At 42.2% G+C, this 17,839-nt stretch overlaps 1 protein-coding gene across 4 annotated transcripts in view; it reads left to right on the forward strand.

Moving 5' to 3' along the window:
- Positions 1–17,839, forward strand: part of DGKI (diacylglycerol kinase iota) — a 528,258-nt gene that overhangs the window by 499,287 nt on the left and 11,132 nt on the right. For all 4 annotated transcript variants that reach the window (XM_070369213.1, XM_070369214.1, XM_070369215.1 and 1 more), the window contains 2 exons: positions 11,895–11,931; positions 13,677–13,776. In XM_070369213.1, the coding sequence (XP_070225314.1) occupies positions 11,895–11,931; positions 13,677–13,776 (137 nt within the window). The remainder of the gene's footprint in view (positions 1–11,894; positions 11,932–13,676; positions 13,777–17,839) is intronic.

Raw genomic sequence — 17,839 nt, forward strand, 5'->3', positions numbered from 1 at the left:
CCTTGGAAAGGATTAGACTCTCAGTCCCATTTGACTCGCCTTGCTTTTGTCTTCAATACCTTCTCACCATGGAGAGTTTGCCTGAACCCTTGGCCTGAATTATGGCAGAAAGAGTGGTTTAGGAAAAGGAAAGGGTATCCAAGTAGGATGGTCACCATTAGAGGCTTTCTCCCCACTCCCTTCTGCCACCCCCATAGGCTAGATTGGATTGTCCCGAGCCTGTCTGCCCCAGAAAGCCTAGATCTATTCCTGGTGCTGTGTCAGGGGTGTGTATATTCTGTCTCCCACTCCCCTGACCATTCGGCCTCCAGCAATTAAAGCATGCCTCTTTAAACAATGACTTGAATAGACAATGGTGGCATAAATTCTACTTGCCTTTTGCACACACACACAAACTGTAGGTGTTTTCCTGTAGTGACTCTTCCAAAAGCTGGTGACAGGCAGAACCAAATATGAGAACCCAGCCCCGTAGACAGTGCATACAGGTCACAAAGCTTCCATAGTTATTTTTCTCTTCATAGAAAAGATTTCAGAATTTCCCCTGGACAAAGTGAAGGTGAGCTTTGGATATATGCCCTCACCTTGTTTGCTTTTAACTCAGGTTCAAGTTCTCCTGGTGGCTGTCATCTTGATATTCCCTCCTGGTTTGGCTTTTACCCCATGAAGTTGAGTGCTTGCCCTCACACCTTAATCTGCTCAGTACCCAAGTACCTCTCTAGGGTTGGTGAGACACCGGCTATCTATTTGAGTGATGAGACCTCTTAGAAATTCTCTCTCCTCCCCTCTCTACCTCTCCTGAAGAATAGGAATTCCCGTCCCTGGTTCTGGGATCCTTTCTCATCAGTGATCTGCTGGTATCTCACTTGTTATTACCTGTCAGGCTGCAGGGAACTGCACTTTTGACTGAGTCTGTATTTAAGATGGATTCTTACGTGTTCGGGGCTGTCAGCTGGGGTGCTTGGGACACCTGGACTTTCATCTCAGGCTTCCTCACAGCATGACGATCCCCAGGTTTCAGGAGGGTGAGAATGGAAGCTTTCAGACATTCAGAGGCCAGGCTGGAGAAGTCTGCCTCACCTCTGTGGCAGTCTGTCAGCTGAAACGAGTCATGGAGGCAGCCCCAGCTCAAGGGTCGGAGAAATAGACCTCTCGGCTCCAAAATTAATGGATGTGTTCAATCTGTCCCCTCCCTTACTCTCTGTCTTCTTCAGCTGAAAATGGTGATCTTCTCAATATCCTGAACTACTGACTCACTTGGAATTCCCTGGAACTCAGATTTTATATTTTCCCTTGGTTTAGGGTCCTAAGCTAGGGCTTCAAGATTTAGCAAATCAAAATACAAGTCATGATAACATTTTTTTAGCAGAAGTATGTCCCATGCAATATTGGGGACATGCTTACACTAAAAACCAGAAATCTTCATTTCAGCTGAGTCTCCCCAGGGGCTTGAATGAGGAGGCTTGAGATGGTATTGCTCTAACACCATGGATTTTCACAACCCCCACCACCCACTTCTCTTTCCACTGCCTTAAATAAGATGACCTAGAAAGGCCCCTGTAACTCGAGCTCCCAGGGCTTGGAGTTTCTAACCAAGCTGTAGATCAGCGCACACGCTTTTCCTGCCATGAAATCCAACTGGCACATCTCTGAGTGCTTGCACCAAAGCCTGACATTCCAACACCGAACTCCTTTCTCTTGGATCCCAAGAGTGAATCATGCAGTTTAGAGTGAGAGATTTTGCAAAGAGTGAATCATGCAGTATAGCTCTTTGTGTCAACACTAAAGGACAGGAAGAATTTGTTAGTAACTTGGGGAAGGGAGAAGCTTATTTTTCTCATTTTTTTGGTTAACTTTTGTAAATTAGTCACTTTAATATTTACACTAAGGAGAAAACACAATATTCTTGTAATCACCTCCACTTCGCTCACAGGCAGGCAGTTCTCACGGTCACTGCATCTGCCTCGTGGGTCTGTAATTGGCCGGTAGATGTATGACTCTGAAGATCATGCAGCCAAATCCATCTCTTCTGTCTGAAAATAAAATCTGACTATGATCTACAGTCCAAAGATCACTGTTGGATATTGATGGGTGGTGATTTTTAACCTTTTAGTACTGCTAAGCTGCTAAGTCACTTCAGTCGTGTCAGACTCTGTGCAACTCCATAGACGGCAGCCCACCAGGCTCCCCCGTCCCTGGGATTCTCCAGGCAAGAACACTGGAGTGGGTTGCCATTTCCTTCTCCAATGCATGGAAGTGAAAAGTGAAAGTGAAGTCGCTCAGTCGTGTCCGACCCTCAGCCATCCCATGGATTCAGCCTTCTAGGCTCCTCCGTCCATGGGATTTTCCAGGCAAGAGTACTGGAGTGGGGTGCCATTGCCTTCTCCAATGGATGAAAGTGAAAAGTGAAAGTGAAGTTGCTCAGTCGTGTCCGACTCTTAGTGACCCCATGGACTGCAGCCTATGAGGCTCCTCCGCCCATGGGATTTTCCAGGCAAGAGTACTGGAGTGGGGTGCCTTTGCCTTCTCCTACAGTCAAATAATAAAAACTGATCTGTAGTTGATTTTTATTAAAATTAGTATTTATCAACCTGATAGTCAATTCAGGTTGACTGAATTGATGGTCCATTTCATTCTTAACATCAACTTCATTATTTCTACTTATTGAGGAGCATGGATGTGAAATCTATTGACATTGTCCGCCTAATTCTCCATGTTGTTTAAGAGCTGAGCACTTTGGCTCAACCATTTCTGTTGTCATTTGTCTTAATATCTTTAGTTGCTGATATGATTTTATAAACTTGTACGTTTAGAATTGAAAACTGTCTTTGCAGAACTAGTCATCTCTCTTAAATTGCAGCAAGCCCTTTGCGGTGCTCTTGAAGTCAGGGATACATACACAGAAAACATGACACTTTCTCTACTCTGTAATCATCTTCTTAGTGTGGTCTCTGCTCAGCAAATAGTCTTGCCTGATTGGTAATGATGCTGACTCTGAAATTCCCTTGATTTGATGGAAAATAGCCTTTGCTGAGATGCCTCTGTGAGGCTGGGGTTCAGAGATGTCTACGGCATCGTATTGATAAGTTAATGTTAGATTTACAGTGGATGGATCTGATCAGTTTGGATTCACATAAATAAAAGAATAAATCCATGCAGATTTCATACTGTGGCAAAGATCAAGAGACACCCCTTCTTGCCATCTCGGTTGCTGCAAACCTCTTGAAATTGTACTTTTTAAATTTTTTTGTTAAAAACTAGATTCAAGTCCTTCCTTGGGTTTATAGTATATAAATCCTAAAGACTGTTCAAAGACCCGCCTGTCAAGATGCCTTTAAAGACAAGGGTCCTAAGAAATCAGAGGGCCCTTTTCAAGGAGCATGACTGATGGGACTTGTTTGCCTCCTGCATCCTTACTCCAGGGAGCGCCTCTCTCCTCTCTGCTTCACCCTCTTCTTCATGTCTTATTGAAGGTGGGGGTCCGCAGTCAGGATGCCTCTTGAATGGGAGTCGTGAGAGCTTAGTCATTCTCCCAGGCACCACATTCAGCCACAAATTTCTCTTCTCAGGGCTCTTTTGAACACGGGCTGGGGGGCCATGGGACCTGTGGTTATTTCTCAAAAGCCACAGGAGGCTTGAATTTTTCTCGTCCCTCATCTTCTTTGGGACTTCTTCTCTTAAATACACAACACGCTGCTTCCCTTTATGAAAAACTGGAATTTGGGCAATGGGAGGGTTGAAAAGAGAATGGAGGTGGGAGAGAGAGCCTAAGAATACCACAAGGACTGGGTGGAGAGAGGAGGACGGGAGGGATTCCAGCGGAGAGCCCCCACCCCCCAGCGGTTCCTGCTTTTCAACTCCTTTCAACCATATTTTTGCCCACTCCCTCCTCCCTCGTTGTACCCTCCCAGAGACTTTTGTGGTGTCTTAGTCTTTAACCACCGGGCACATTTTGCTCTTTTGTTTTTATTCTCCCAGCGCCCACCCCCCCTGCCCCCTACTGTGTTTCCTGATAGAAATCTCACTCATGCATTTCCTTTCTGATTTCAATGGCTTACTTTGTCTTCCCTCTTTTTCTGCCTTCAGTCTTTCTTTTCTCTTTTTTTTTCACCCACCCCCCTCTCTGCCTCTGGTCCCCAAGAGAAACGACCCCCGTCCCGCTGGGACAGGATGGCCGTGCTGTTGAGAGTTCCCAGTGCCGGCTCTCCCCACATCTGTGCAGCTTTTGTCGGCGCTCAGGAGGATTTGGAATGGTCTGCTGGCAGCGTCAGGGAGACTAATGGGAAATGAGGTCCAGAGGGAGAGAGACCACGGGGAGGTGGGGGGACAGCAAAGGGGATTTGGATGGCTCGGTGTGGGAAGCAAATTAAAGGATGCATGTGACAAAAGACACATCATATGTAATACAAGCGAAATGGTGATGACACAATTGCATGGGTTCCTGGAAGAGCCTCTGGGATGAGCACTGACTGGGCAGTCGATTTGAAGTTTGGAAAGTTTGACTACTTACCACGCTGTGACTTTTTCAATGTTGGGACATTTGTGAAGTTTTGCTTCTTTTTGAATTCCCTGACCCGCATCCGAAAAATGATATGTTTCTACCCACAATGTATTTTTCTTTCCCCTTTATTTTTCAGACCATTTCTCAGATAGCATAGCTTTTTAAATTTTTTTAAATCCATGTTCCTTTTATGGGTCTTTCTCTCTTAGGAAAAAAAGTGTGATATTGGCCAAGATCCAAGTGGATTTTTAAATGTCATTCATTCATTCAAAAAGTCTGTCCCATACACTTTTAAACAGAAATATTATTGTAATAATCACTGCTCATCTTTATTGTTCTGAGTCCTTTATGTGTATTTATGGATTTGATTCTTACAACAAGCCCACAAGGTAAGTTCTTTTATCTCTACTTGACGGGTGGTAAAACTGAAGTGTAGCAAAGCTGGATGACTTGCAAAAGCTCACCCAAAATACAAGATATGGTCTCTGCCCTGTGTATTCCTAAAACTCAGTGAGAGAAATAAAGCATAGATAAACAACCACAATTCAGGGTAGTTTGAAATGAATATCATATACAGGATTCTACTGATAACTGGCATAGACTATGGAAGGGCGATCACCTTCTGAAACGTTCATGGAGAAATCTGTACCTATATCCCCTCAGTAGAGATTCAGTGGTTGCTTCCTGGGGCAGGTCAGCTGGGGGCTGAACTGTGGGTCTTTTAGTAAACTCTGGGGAGACAGAAAGCCAAGACTTTTTCTATTCAGGGAACAATCAGGAATTCTCTGCTGATAATTTAACGGCATTCCTTCCAATTCCTTAGGGGAGATGCATAGTGTCCACCATCAGAACATATGTACACATGACAAACTAAGCCCAAACCCAAATGTTCCCCCGTTGATCTACTTGAAGGAATTCCATCTTTATTTTTTCTCTTTCTCCTGTTCTTTCCCTTATGGCTGAGGCTGGAATTAACTTTTCCAAAAATCATAGTTGCTGCTTTTTCACATGTATTTTTTTCTTTCAAGGGAATATACTTGTGGTCTTTGTTGATGGTTTTTGTTTCTCTGGACATGCTCCCACCTCCAAATCTTATCTTATGCTACTAATCTACACAGGGCACTATTAGACAGCATGATGCACTATTTTTGTTCCAAGAAAACTTAATTTTTATTGTTTGCAAAATGTAATTCTACTCATGTACATTTTTGTAAAAAATTCCTTTTTATCTTTGAATCGGAGTACAGTTGATTCACAGTGTTGTGTTAATTACTGCTATACGGCAAAGTGACTCACTTTTATGTACTTATATACACACACACATATATTTTCATATTCGTTTCCATTTTGGCTTCTCACAGGATACTGAATGCAGTCCCCTGTGCTATACAGTAAGGCCTTGTTGTTTATCCATTATATATATATCAGTTTGCATCTGCTAATCCCAAACTCCCAATTCAGCCCTCTCCCAGCCTTCTCCTCCTTGGCAACCGCCAGTTTATTCTCTGTGTCCCTGATTCAGTCTGTTTCATGCATAGGTACATTTGTGTCCTGTTTTAGATTCCACATAGCAGTGATGGCTTGATACACTATTAAAAATAGCTCCCAGTAGGTCACTGGAGACACACATAGGGAGGGAAACCACAGTTCTGTCTCAGACTCCACCTGGCATGCACTCCTCTTGTCCTTTCTTCTCCTAAATCTCCTTGCTGTCAGTTAAGTCCATCTTTCCAGAGTCCATCTTTCTAAAACCTTTAATTGAAGTTGCTTTGGGTATTAATTAAGAGCAAAAAGTTACATCTTATTTTAGTATCTGCATCTCTGTCAAGGACAGAGGATTGGAGAGGAAGGAGGAGACAATAAACAGCTCAAGGCATGCCTGACTCCCAGATTAGATGATCAGCTCTGGAATCCTGCTGGGTTGGTTTCATTTATAGTGATTCTTGTCAGGAGTTTGAGAAACAAGCTTCTTTTCTTTGTCCCACTTTTTTTAGCACAGATTAAACTGCTTTATCATCCTCTCACTGCACGAAGGCATGGACCCCAGAGTCCGTGGACCCACTGTGGTTGCACTTCTGAGAGTACCAGGTGACAGAGCTGAGGAAATGAGATGAGACCCCCTACTGCCTAAATATTTGTGCAATTGTTACCAAATGCGAGGCTGTGTGCCTAACATACAATGAGGCCAAAACAAACGGAAACATCAGAGTTTGGAGCAGAGAAAGGTTTACTGCAGGGCCAAACAAGGAGAACAGGTGGCTTGTGTCCCCAGACCTCGAACTCAAAGGGTTTCAACAAAGTATTTTTAAAGGCCAGGTGAGGGAGAGGCATTGCAGAGTATATGATCAGCTCATCTGATGGTGAGGTCATGGCAGTGTCACAGAGGTTAACATTATCAATCCTTAGGGGCCAGTAGGTCTGGGGGCTCATGATCATCAGTTAACTTCCTCCATTTGTTGGTGGTTTCAGCATCTGTAAAACAACTCAGAAATGTGCATCAGATACTATTTTCTAGGTGCTCCAAAGAGGAGCTATGTGGGAGGTGTCTGTCCCCAGGAGAAGTCCCCATAGCGTCCTGCTTGGTTACACAATTATCAGTAATGGTGGGAACAGACACTGGTGAGGCCACTGCTCATGTTCATGGAATTCCTTGCAAAATGAATGACTTTGCTGAAGGTGACAGGAGCTCTCTAAAAGGATCATTGGGCTCTGTAAGCATTCTTGCTCCTGACCTTGTGGAGGCTGCTTCGTCCAAGACGGAATAGGCCTGGAGTACTTGGTTCTCAGAACACTGAATTGGAGTTAACACTTACTTCAAATATAAGTGGGAGCCAAGGCACCCTTTTATATCTCCTTCCCTCATTGATGTTCCAGCACCCGAGCTTAATGTAAGCTGCTGTGTTATGTCAGAGAATAGAACGCTTAATTATACCTAAACTTTACACATTGCATATAGTGTCCCAGCTACTGTTTTAAACACTTTTTTTGTATTAACTTACAAAACCTCATAACAAACCTATGCGATAAATAGTATTATTAATTATAATTTACTTGTGCAGTAATCAAGGGACTGAGAAATACAATGAACTTGCCTGAGATCTCGTGAGGGGCAGAGATAGCTGGAGTTTGGGCCCAAGGATGTTCAGCACCAAAGCCGTCGCTCTTAATCACTGCACTAGACTGCTTGACACATTAGGGGGATTTCGGTGGGGCAGGGGGTGATGGGGGTGGAGAGTTATCATTCCAGTTTCCTTAGAATCATAGGACTGAGGAACAAACATGAATGAATAAAATCCTCATTGAACCTGTGAAACAGGGAATGTGTTAGAAGGGTAAGAAAAAGTGTTCTTACACTTAAAAGATGTAGAATAATTAAAGAGATAAGGCATACATTCAGAAAGCAAATGCACAGTACAAGGGCCAACCCCAGTGTTACGGGAGTTCAGAAATGGGGTCAAAGGTGGCCTTTTCAGAGGACCTGGTCACACACTGGGCTTTTAAAGGATGTGTAAGATTTAGGTGAGTGCATGCTCAGTCGCGTCCAACTCTTTGTGACCCTGTGGACTGTAGTCCACCAGGTTCCTCTGTCCGTAGGGTTTTCCAGGCAAGAATACTGGACTGGATTGCCATTTGTTCCTCCAAAGATTTAGGACTGGATTGCCATTTGTTCCTCCAAAGATTTAGGTATGTGGGTAGAAAATGCTGCTCTACATAGCTGGAGGGAGCAAGCTCTCAGAGCTGGGAGAGTCTTAGAAATATTTGGGTGATCATGCAGCTACCGATTTAGCTTATACAAAAAATAAATAAAATGGAGCCTTGAGAACAAATTGAGGTGGGGTAGTTCCAAGTGAAAGACTGTGAACTTCACTGTTTTAAATACTTGGGGAGACAGAGGACATATGATGAATTTGAAGCCTAGAAATCTAAATGTTAGATCTTTATATGTGTTCTTAGTAACAGTCCTGCACGCTCATGTCCCTGACGGAGACCTATTAGGAAGTGTATTTGTCAAATAGGACAAATTGGAACAAGTAATAGGACAGACGTTTCAAGAGAAGATTGACCTGTCCTAAGGACCATAGATGGAAAGAAAGGAGAGGAAGTTGGTGATGTAGCTCCTGGATGACCAGGAGGATTGTGAACATCTCCCTTCCCCTTGACCAGTGACTTTTGTTTTTATTGAAAAGTGTAGTTGATTAACAGTGTTAAATTAGTTTCAGGTATATAGCACAGTGATTCAGTTTAATGTGTGTGTACATATATACACACACACACACACACACACTCACACACTCACGCACACACACGTATATTGAAAAGAAAATGTATCTATATGTTCTTTTTCAAAACTATGAAATGCTGAGTAAACTTCCTTGTGCTAGACAATAGGTCTTTGTTTATCGATTTTATATGTAGCAGTGTGTTTAGGTTACTCCCAAATTCCTAATTTATCCTGCCCACCTCCTTTCCCCTTCGGTAACCATAAGTTTGTTTTCTATGTCTGAGAGTCTTTTTCTGTTTTATAAATAAATTTATTTGTATCATTTTTTTTTTAAGATTCCACATGTAAGCAATATCATGTATTTGTTTTTCTCTTCTGGCTTAGTTCTTATACTCTCTAGGTCCATCCATGTGCTGCAAATAGCATTATTTCATTCCTTTTTATGGCTGAGTAGTGTCCCACTGTGTGTGTGTGTGTGTGTGTGTGTGTGTGTGTATGTGTGTGTATATATATGTGAAGTGAAGTGAAGTTGCTCAGTCATGTCTGACTCTTTGTGACCCCATGGACTGTAGCCCACCAGGCTTCTCCATCCATAGGATTTTCCAGGCAAGAGTACTGGAGTGGGTTGCCATTGCCTTCTCCAGGGGATCTTCCCGACCCAGGGGTCAAACCCAAGTCTCCCGCTTTGCAGGCAGACACTTTACAATCTGAGCCACCAGGGAAGCCAGCATATATATATGCACCACATCTTCTTTATCCATGTATCTGTTGATGGACATTTAGGTTGTTCCCATGTCTGCCTATTGTATATAGTGCTGCAGTTAATATGGAGGTGCATGTATCTTTTCGAATTATGTTTTTCTCTGATTTATGCCCCGGAATGAGATTGCAGGATCATATGGTAGTTCTATTTTGAGTTTTTAAAAAACCTCTATGCTGTTCTCCATAGTGGCTGTACCAATTTCCGTCACCACCAACACTGTAGGAAGGTTTCCTTTTCTCCACACCCTCTCTAGCATTTATTGTTTGTAGATATTTTTGATGGTGGCTATTCTGACTGGTGTGAGGTGATACCTCATTGTAGTTTTTATTTACACTTCTCTAATAATTAGTGATGTTGAGCATTTTTTCATGTGTCTGTTAGCTATTTGCATATCATCTTTGGAGAAATATTTATATCTTCTGCCCATTTTTTAATGGGTTTTTTGTTCTGTTTTGTTTTGACACTGAGCTATATGAGCTATTTGCATGTTTTGGTTGCATTGTTGCAGATATTTTCCCTCATTCTGGAAGTTGTCTTTTCATTTTGTTTATGCTCTCTTTTGCTGTGCAAAAGCTTTTAAGTTTACTTAGGTCTCGTTTATTTTTGTTTTTATTTCCATTAGCCTAGGAGACAGATCCAAAAAGATATTGCTGCAATTTATGTCAGAGTGTTCTGCCTATGTTTCCCTCTAGGAGTTTTATGGCTTCTGTTCTTGCATTTAGGTCTTTGATCCATTTTGAGTTTATTTTTGTGTATGGTGTTAGAGAATGTTCTAATTTCAAGTTTTTACATGTAGCTGTCAGTGTTCCCAGCACCACTTATTGAAGAGACTCTCTTTTCTCCATTGTATATTCTTGCCTCCCTTGTTGTAGATTAATTGACCATAGGTACCTGAGTTTATTTCAGGGCTTTCTATCCTGTGCCATTAATCTATATGCTTTTGGGCGAGTACCAAACAACTTTGATTACTGTAGCTTTGTATAGTCTGAAGTCAGTGAGCCTGACTCCTCAGCTCCATTCTTCGTCAAGATTGCTTTGGCTATTTGGAGTCTTTTGTGTTTCCATAAAATTTTTAAACTTCATTGTTCTAGTTCTGTGAAAAATGGCACTGGTAATTTGATAGAGATTGCATTTGTTGATTGCTTTGGGTAGCATAGTCAAAATCTTCCAGTCCAAGAACACTGTATACCTTTCCATCTGTTTGTGTGTCATTTGCTCAGTTGTGTTCAACTCTTTGGAACCCCATGGACTGTAGCTTGCCAGGCTCCTTATTCATTAATTCAGACAAACATTTAAGCCTCTGCTTGGCACCGTGCTCTATGCCAGTCACCAACGGAGGACACAGTGTTGGACAAGGCATCTGCCACAACTTCAAGGGGTTTTCCAGAATCTAGTTGTGGAGAGAGACAAGACAGCAGGTAATTTTAATATGGCTTGACAAGTGTCATGATAAGTAAGGTGATTGTATATCCCTACTTGTTAGGGATACTCTCAGTTTTGACGGTTAATTATATTACCCTCCTAATTGTAGGAAATAGGGTTAACATACAAAATGAGGGAACACATGGGCAGGGCATCTAATGCAATATTAAGAATGCAGTAATAGAGAGCTTTCTGGAGAAAATGTGGACCAGCTGATACCTGCAGGTAGGAAGTTGCAGGAAGGGTTTGGAGGAAAGCAGTAGTGCAGCAGGGGGAGAGGTGGGCATTCTAAGCAGCGTTTGCAGGTTGAATTGAGTAAATTAGTGAACAAATAAGAAGTTGTGAATGTGAAAGCTCAGAATGTTCAATTCCTGATGAAGCATCTAGAACCATTTGATGTTTGTATATTAACATTTCTTCCAGATTTGGGGAGGGAAATTTTATGAAAAATAGAATTTTACTCTATTTCTAAAATAAAGAAATTGGGGTAGATAATGTCTTGACTTAGTGTAAGCTGCTAAGTGTTATGTCAGATAAAGAGCACTTAATAATACAGTCTCTCGTAGTTTTAATGGTATGCTGTATAAGACCTTCCCGAACAACCTGTGCTAAAAGTAGACTTTAAAGCCCACTCGATTCTCCTTTTCCTCTTTAGGTAGCCACTTAATTATTCTTAATTTATTCTATCCCTATTAATTTTATTTCTTCAGCTTGTTTGAAAGTCTCTTGAAGGCAGGGGCTATGTTCTTTTTTATCTCCCATTCTCTACATATTGCCTGGTGATGATTGAGAGATTGATGAGGGGGAGTTGGAGGGAGCATTTCTCTTTTGGAGGGGGAGGTGGTCTTATTATCCCTGAAACTAAATACTCTGCTCTTATTCAGCCTCCCAAAGTATTTTAATTCTGTGACTACAGTTTTGGTTTTTTTATTAATGGTGATTTTTTTGAACTTTTTTCTGATGGGCATCTTGCTTTTCCTCTTCTTTAGGACCGTCCGAGTTATTGGATATGGCAGACAGTGAAACGTGAGTGTTGCCTTGCATTATGTAGTCTAGATTGTCTTCTTGAGATCATATAAAAATGTCCTACTTTCACTTGCCTTTATGACTGTAGAGCTAATCTTCTAAATCAAAGTTTACACAGTAAAAATAGATGGTACCTGTCATGATGATTGCATACATAACCATTGCTGGTCATCATTTAGAACTTCCTTCAAGGGAGGTACTTCTGCACTGGTGCACCTTGAATGGCAGAGAAGTCTAATGTACCTAGCTCTTAATTACCCATCCATTTACTCTTTCTCAACTGAGGTTTATAAGCAAATTAAGCCCTAATGCCCTAAGGCATCCTTTTTGTGCAGTGAGACAATTTCTCCGTGCTAAATCTAGAATGGGACAAGTTATATGCAACCACTGGAGAACCAGGAACATAGTGGCTCCAACCATTTCCATGTTTTGTGCCTCAGAAGAGGAATTCTGGTTCAGAAACTCAACAACTCTGCAGTTGGCCCCCAAACTGATAACATTTATTGTCAACGTTTTTATTCCCAGAATAGCACAACAGTTACTTTTCCCCAAGCAGGGACAAAGAAAGGCTAAAAACATCTAACCCTGGAAGCCAGGAGGAGCCTCTAGAGAACTGCAGTGAAATATAACAAGGATAAAGAATGGGTGGGGTGGAGTTGTGGTTGTTTAGTCTGTAAGTTGTGTCCGACTCTTTGTGACCCCATGGACTGTAGCACACCAGGCTTCCCTGTCCTTCACTATCTCCCCGAGTTTGCTCAAACTCATGTCCACTGAGTCAGTGGAGTGGAGAAGGGCTAAGGAGACCGGAAGGAAGAAAAGTAGGAGGGATTTAGTCATGAGTCACTGACAAGGAAGGAACCATCCATTGCTACGGGAGCTTGTTCGTGTACCACACATCCCATCAGCAAGGTTGTCATTCACCCGAGCTTGGCATTAAGTGTCTTTTCAATTTTAGACTCAGGATGGGAATATTCTCCTCCCTCTGCTGTCTTGGCTGACTCTGGTTGGCTCTGGGGGTTGGAGAAATAGTCGCTTTGCCATGGCTATTCCCCATCCCGAGTGGGCTGACCTCAGGCCTGCCGCTAACTAGAGGTGACTTGGGCTGCTGAATTCTCCTAGAGTTCTTACTGTCCCTCCCAGATATCCTCTGGGGCTGCCCCTCCCCTTCCACTCACAAGGAATCAGCGGGTCGGGCAGAGTGGCTGCCTCCTGGGCCTTTGAAGTCAAGTCCCAGGAGGTGGTCTTCCCAGGGCCAGGTGGTCTACTGAGCCCTGCGATGTGGTGCTCCGTGCTGCTCCTGTGTGCACTTCACCTCCCGTCATTCCGGCTATGTCCCAATGTCTACGGGACACAGCTGGAATGTCTACACAGAGTGGCTGCACACTGTTCAGACACGTCTACGCACATCAGTCTATTTCAGAGTGCCACTGAAGAGTACTTACATCAGACAGTAGTCATTTAAAACAAAATCACTCAGCCTACCTAACCAGCCAACACTGAAAAAGAGGCTGGAGTCAGATGTTATGGTGAGACGATGACCAACTCAGGGTACTTTTAGGACCCCGGTCAGCCACCGCCCCTGTCCATGCCCTGCAACTGTGGTCTCAACCATAGGTGGGAAAGTGGCCAGGGGGCACAGAAGGTCAGCAGCAGGGGTACGATGCGACCCTCGCTTCCCTCCCTGCCCCCTTTCCCCCACCCCAACTCCCGCCTCCAGCCCTTTACCCATTTCATCTTTGATTTAGGGGTGAGACCGCACTGCACAAGGCAGCCTGCCAGCGGAACCGGGCCGTGTGCCAGCTTCTGGTGGACGCAGGAGCATCTCTGAGAAAGACGGACTCCAAGGTAACTTGATGAGTGAGTGCAGGCATCCTCCCCAGGGCAGGATCTCTGGCTCCATTGCCTTGGAGCAAAGGCATCCTTTCTGTACTTATGGAAGTGCCTGGGGCTTTGGAAAAAGGAGGCCAAAATAAAGTGTTTCATTTAGAGAAACTGCAGTTTAAATGTATAAGCACAAAGGGAGGGTGTGTGCTTGTCCAAGGGGCTTCATAGACCTCTGAACGCTCTGACCTCAGGACTCAAGGGGAGAGAGAGGCAGAGAGAAGAGTTAATAGAGATCAACCCCATAGAGTAATTTGCTATGATGATCTGAGGTCATGGTCATGGTTGGCTCTGAGTTTTAAAGCACCCTCTAAGAAAGGACAAGCCACTTAACTGTAGCAGGTTACAGAGAAGAATTTTAATATATAAGTGAGGACTTCATTAAGTATGTGCTAAGTAACCTAAGTTTGGCATCAATGAATGTAGACAAGAAACAGGTAACTTACAAGCCTACTGATAACTTCAGAATTGCTCATCACTTAAATAAATCTAATGGGAGCTGTGTGTGGTTTTCACTCTGGAGTTTCCTCCAACCGCAGTACCTTGTGACATGGCTTTCTCTCTGATATGGACCTTTCTGTCCTTTCTGAACCAGTTTCAGTGCTTGATTCTTCATTTCCCTTGTGACCCACCAGATCCTTGCTCTCTGAGGTCCCTGGCTGTCTTAATTCTGATAAATGTAGACTATTGAATTCATTAAGCCGGGTCTTAATTTCTATCTGATCTATTACCTGTCTGGTTAGCTAACTGGGTGTAAGATTCCAAATGGCAGATAATTACTCACTGTGATATTCTTCCCAGATGATATTTGCATTCAGGTGCTTTGATGTGTAACCTTAGTGAGAGGCACAACCCAGGGAAGCAAGATCAGCAGAGGCCAAGATTTGAGGTGGGCTTGGCCTTTCTTGCTGGAGCCACTAGAACACAGCAGGGCCCTTGCCTGGGCACCAGAGACTGGTCTCAACTCAGGTGGTAGAAGGGAGGAGCAAGAGGAAATAGAGGGACCAAGAAGAGAGTGGCCAGGAGACCTGGACCCAGAGCAGATGGTTCTTTTTTAATCTAAGTTTCTGAATCAAATAAAGGTTCTCAATGTTCCTTGATATTTCTATTTTGTGTTATGTATGTATGTCCTCTTTTCAAAATGCAAAGTTTTATTATTTTTATTATAAATGTAGTACAGCCTCATAGAAACCTCTAGCAATGCAAAAATTTTTTAAAAAGTAAAAACTGCTAGAAATCCCACAATCTAGACCTATATACCATTAAAACGTTAATGATTTCTCCTCACATGTGGGTATGTCCATTTTTCTCTCTCATTTCCTGCAAGTAGGTAAAGTCAAGCTATACTACGTGCTACTGTATAACCTACGTTTGCACCCAACATTTTGTTTTAGAGAGCTTACCGTTTGGAGTAATAGAGCTATGCTTCATCCTTTTCAGGGATCCTCTAATTTTTTCCATTCCCTAATTTTATGCTTGGTGAAAGCTGAATATCATAATTATGACTGGGTCTTCTCCTGGAAATTTTTGGAGAGAAGCAATATTTTGAGAGAATTTCTCTCAATAGAGAATGGCTCCTTAAAAATCAACTCAAAGGCTCACTCACTCCACCTCTATTTAGAAACTGGGAATCTCAACCTCATTAATGTTGATGACAAGATAATCTCTTTAAAAAATGATACAAAGAAACTTATTTACAAAATAGAAACAGACTCACAAACCTTAAAAACAAATTTATGGTTACTAAAGGGGAAAGGTTGGGGGGCGGGGAATTAGGAGTTTTGGTGAAAGTTTTGGAAAAATTGGGAGATTATCTATTTTATATACATACTACTACATATAAATAAAATAGATAATCAACAAGGACCTACTGTATAGCACAGGGAACTCTACTCAATATTCTGTAATAACCTATATGCAAAAAGAATCTGAAAAAGAATTGGGATATGTGTGTGTGTGTGTAAATAAACTGAATCACTTTGCTGCATACCTGAAACTGACACAGTATTGTAAATCATCTATATTCCGAAAGAAAAAAGATAAGCTACAAGTACTGTAACCAAATTGAATAAAATTATAGGAACTTGGAGCTATGGCTAAATATTAAATCCCAACTAAATAGGTAAAAATTTTAGAGCGTTTAGAGCCATTGTTACATCCCTTTTGTCTTCTATTCCACATGCCCTTGTAGGCTACTAGGATCAGACTTAATTGAAGTTGATACCATCCATTGCAAAAGATAAGGCTGAGAAGTGTTTGATAGTTTCTGTAATACTTGTGTGCATTTTTATACATGGAACTATTTATCTGGTACAGTGATCATGCCTCTATCCTTTCCTTAGAACTTAATATCATTTTGTACATATACACAATGGAATATTACTCAGCTATATAAAAGAACAAAATAATACCATTTGCAGTGACACGGATGAACCTAGAGACTGTCATGCTGAGTGAAGTCGGTCACACACAGAAAGACAGGTATCATATGGTATCACTGATGTGGAATCTAAAAAGATGATACCAATAAATCTATTTACAAAACAGAAATAAAGTTACTAATGTAGAAAACAAACTTATGGCTACCAAGGGGGAAAGGGAGGAGGAAAAGGGTAAACTGGAAGATTGGAGAATAACATATACACACTATAATATATAAATAGATAACTAACTAATAAGGACCTACTCTATAGCACAGGAACTCTGCTCAGTACTCTGTGATGACCTATATGGGAACAGAATCTAAAGAGTATATAACTGATTCACTTTGCTATACAGCAGAAACACACAACACTGTAAATCAACTATACTCCAACAAAAATTTTTAAAACAATATCATTTTTAAGTAGATACCATTGAACAAAAATTAGAAGTGTCAAGGACAGTTAAGTATGTCTATAAACATTCAAAATAATGAAGACCATTCCTCCTTTAACGGTTGACTTACGTTTGTTGGCCTCATTTCAGAAATATTACGTGTATAAATATACATCAGTTCAGTTCAATTCAGTCACTCAGTCGTGTCCGACTCTTTGCGACCCCATAGACTGCATCACACCAGGCCTCCCTGTCCATCACCAACTCCTAGAGTTTACTCAGACTCATGTCCATTGGGTCAGTGATGCCATCCAACCATCTCATCCTCTGTCCTCCCCTTCTCTGCCCACCTTCAGTCTTTCCCAGCATCAGGGTCCTTTCCAAAGAGTCAGTTCTTCACATTAGGTGGCCAAAGTATTGGAGTTTCAGCTTCAGCATCAGTCCTTCCAATGAATATTCAGGACTGATTTCCTTTGGATGGACTGGTTGGATCTCTTTGCAGTCCAAGGCACTCTCAAGAGTCTTGTCCAACACCACAGTTCAAAAGCATCAGTTTTTCGGTGCTCAGCTTTCTTTATAGCCCACCTCTCACATCCATACATGACTACTGAAAGAACCCTAGCCTTGACTAGACGGACCTTTGTTGACAAAGTAATGTCTTTGCCATAACTTTGGTCATAACTTTTCTTCCAAGGAGCAAGGTGTCTTTTAATTTCATGGCTGCAGTCACCATCTGCAGTGATTTTAGAGGCTATGCTCTATACCGTCAGCAAAAACAAGACCGGGAGCTGACTGTGGCTCAGATCCTGAACTCCTTATTGCCAAATTCAGACTTAAATTGAAGAAAGTAGGGAAAATCACTAGACCATTCAGGTATGACCCAAATCAATAAATATACATATAGCATTATAATTTGTTGTTGTTCAGTCACTGAGTTGTATCTGACTCTTTTGTAATTCCGTGGACTGTAGCCCATCAGACTCCTCTGACCATGGGATTTCCCAGGCAAGAATAGTGGAGTATGTTGCCATTTCCTCCTCCAGGGGATCTTCTCAACCCAGGGATCAAACCCGCACCTCCTGCATTGGCAGCCAGCTTCTTTACTGCTGAGCTACCAGGGAAACCCAACATTATAATAGACTGCAAAAAATGATACAGTCATTTACAATGATGCAGAAGAACATTTCATGACATAGAGGTTTTATATGTT

The sequence above is a fragment of the Bos mutus genome, chromosome 4 (assembly GCF_027580195.1).
Source record: "Bos mutus isolate GX-2022 chromosome 4, NWIPB_WYAK_1.1, whole genome shotgun sequence".
NCBI lineage: Eukaryota > Metazoa > Chordata > Mammalia > Artiodactyla > Bovidae > Bos > Bos mutus.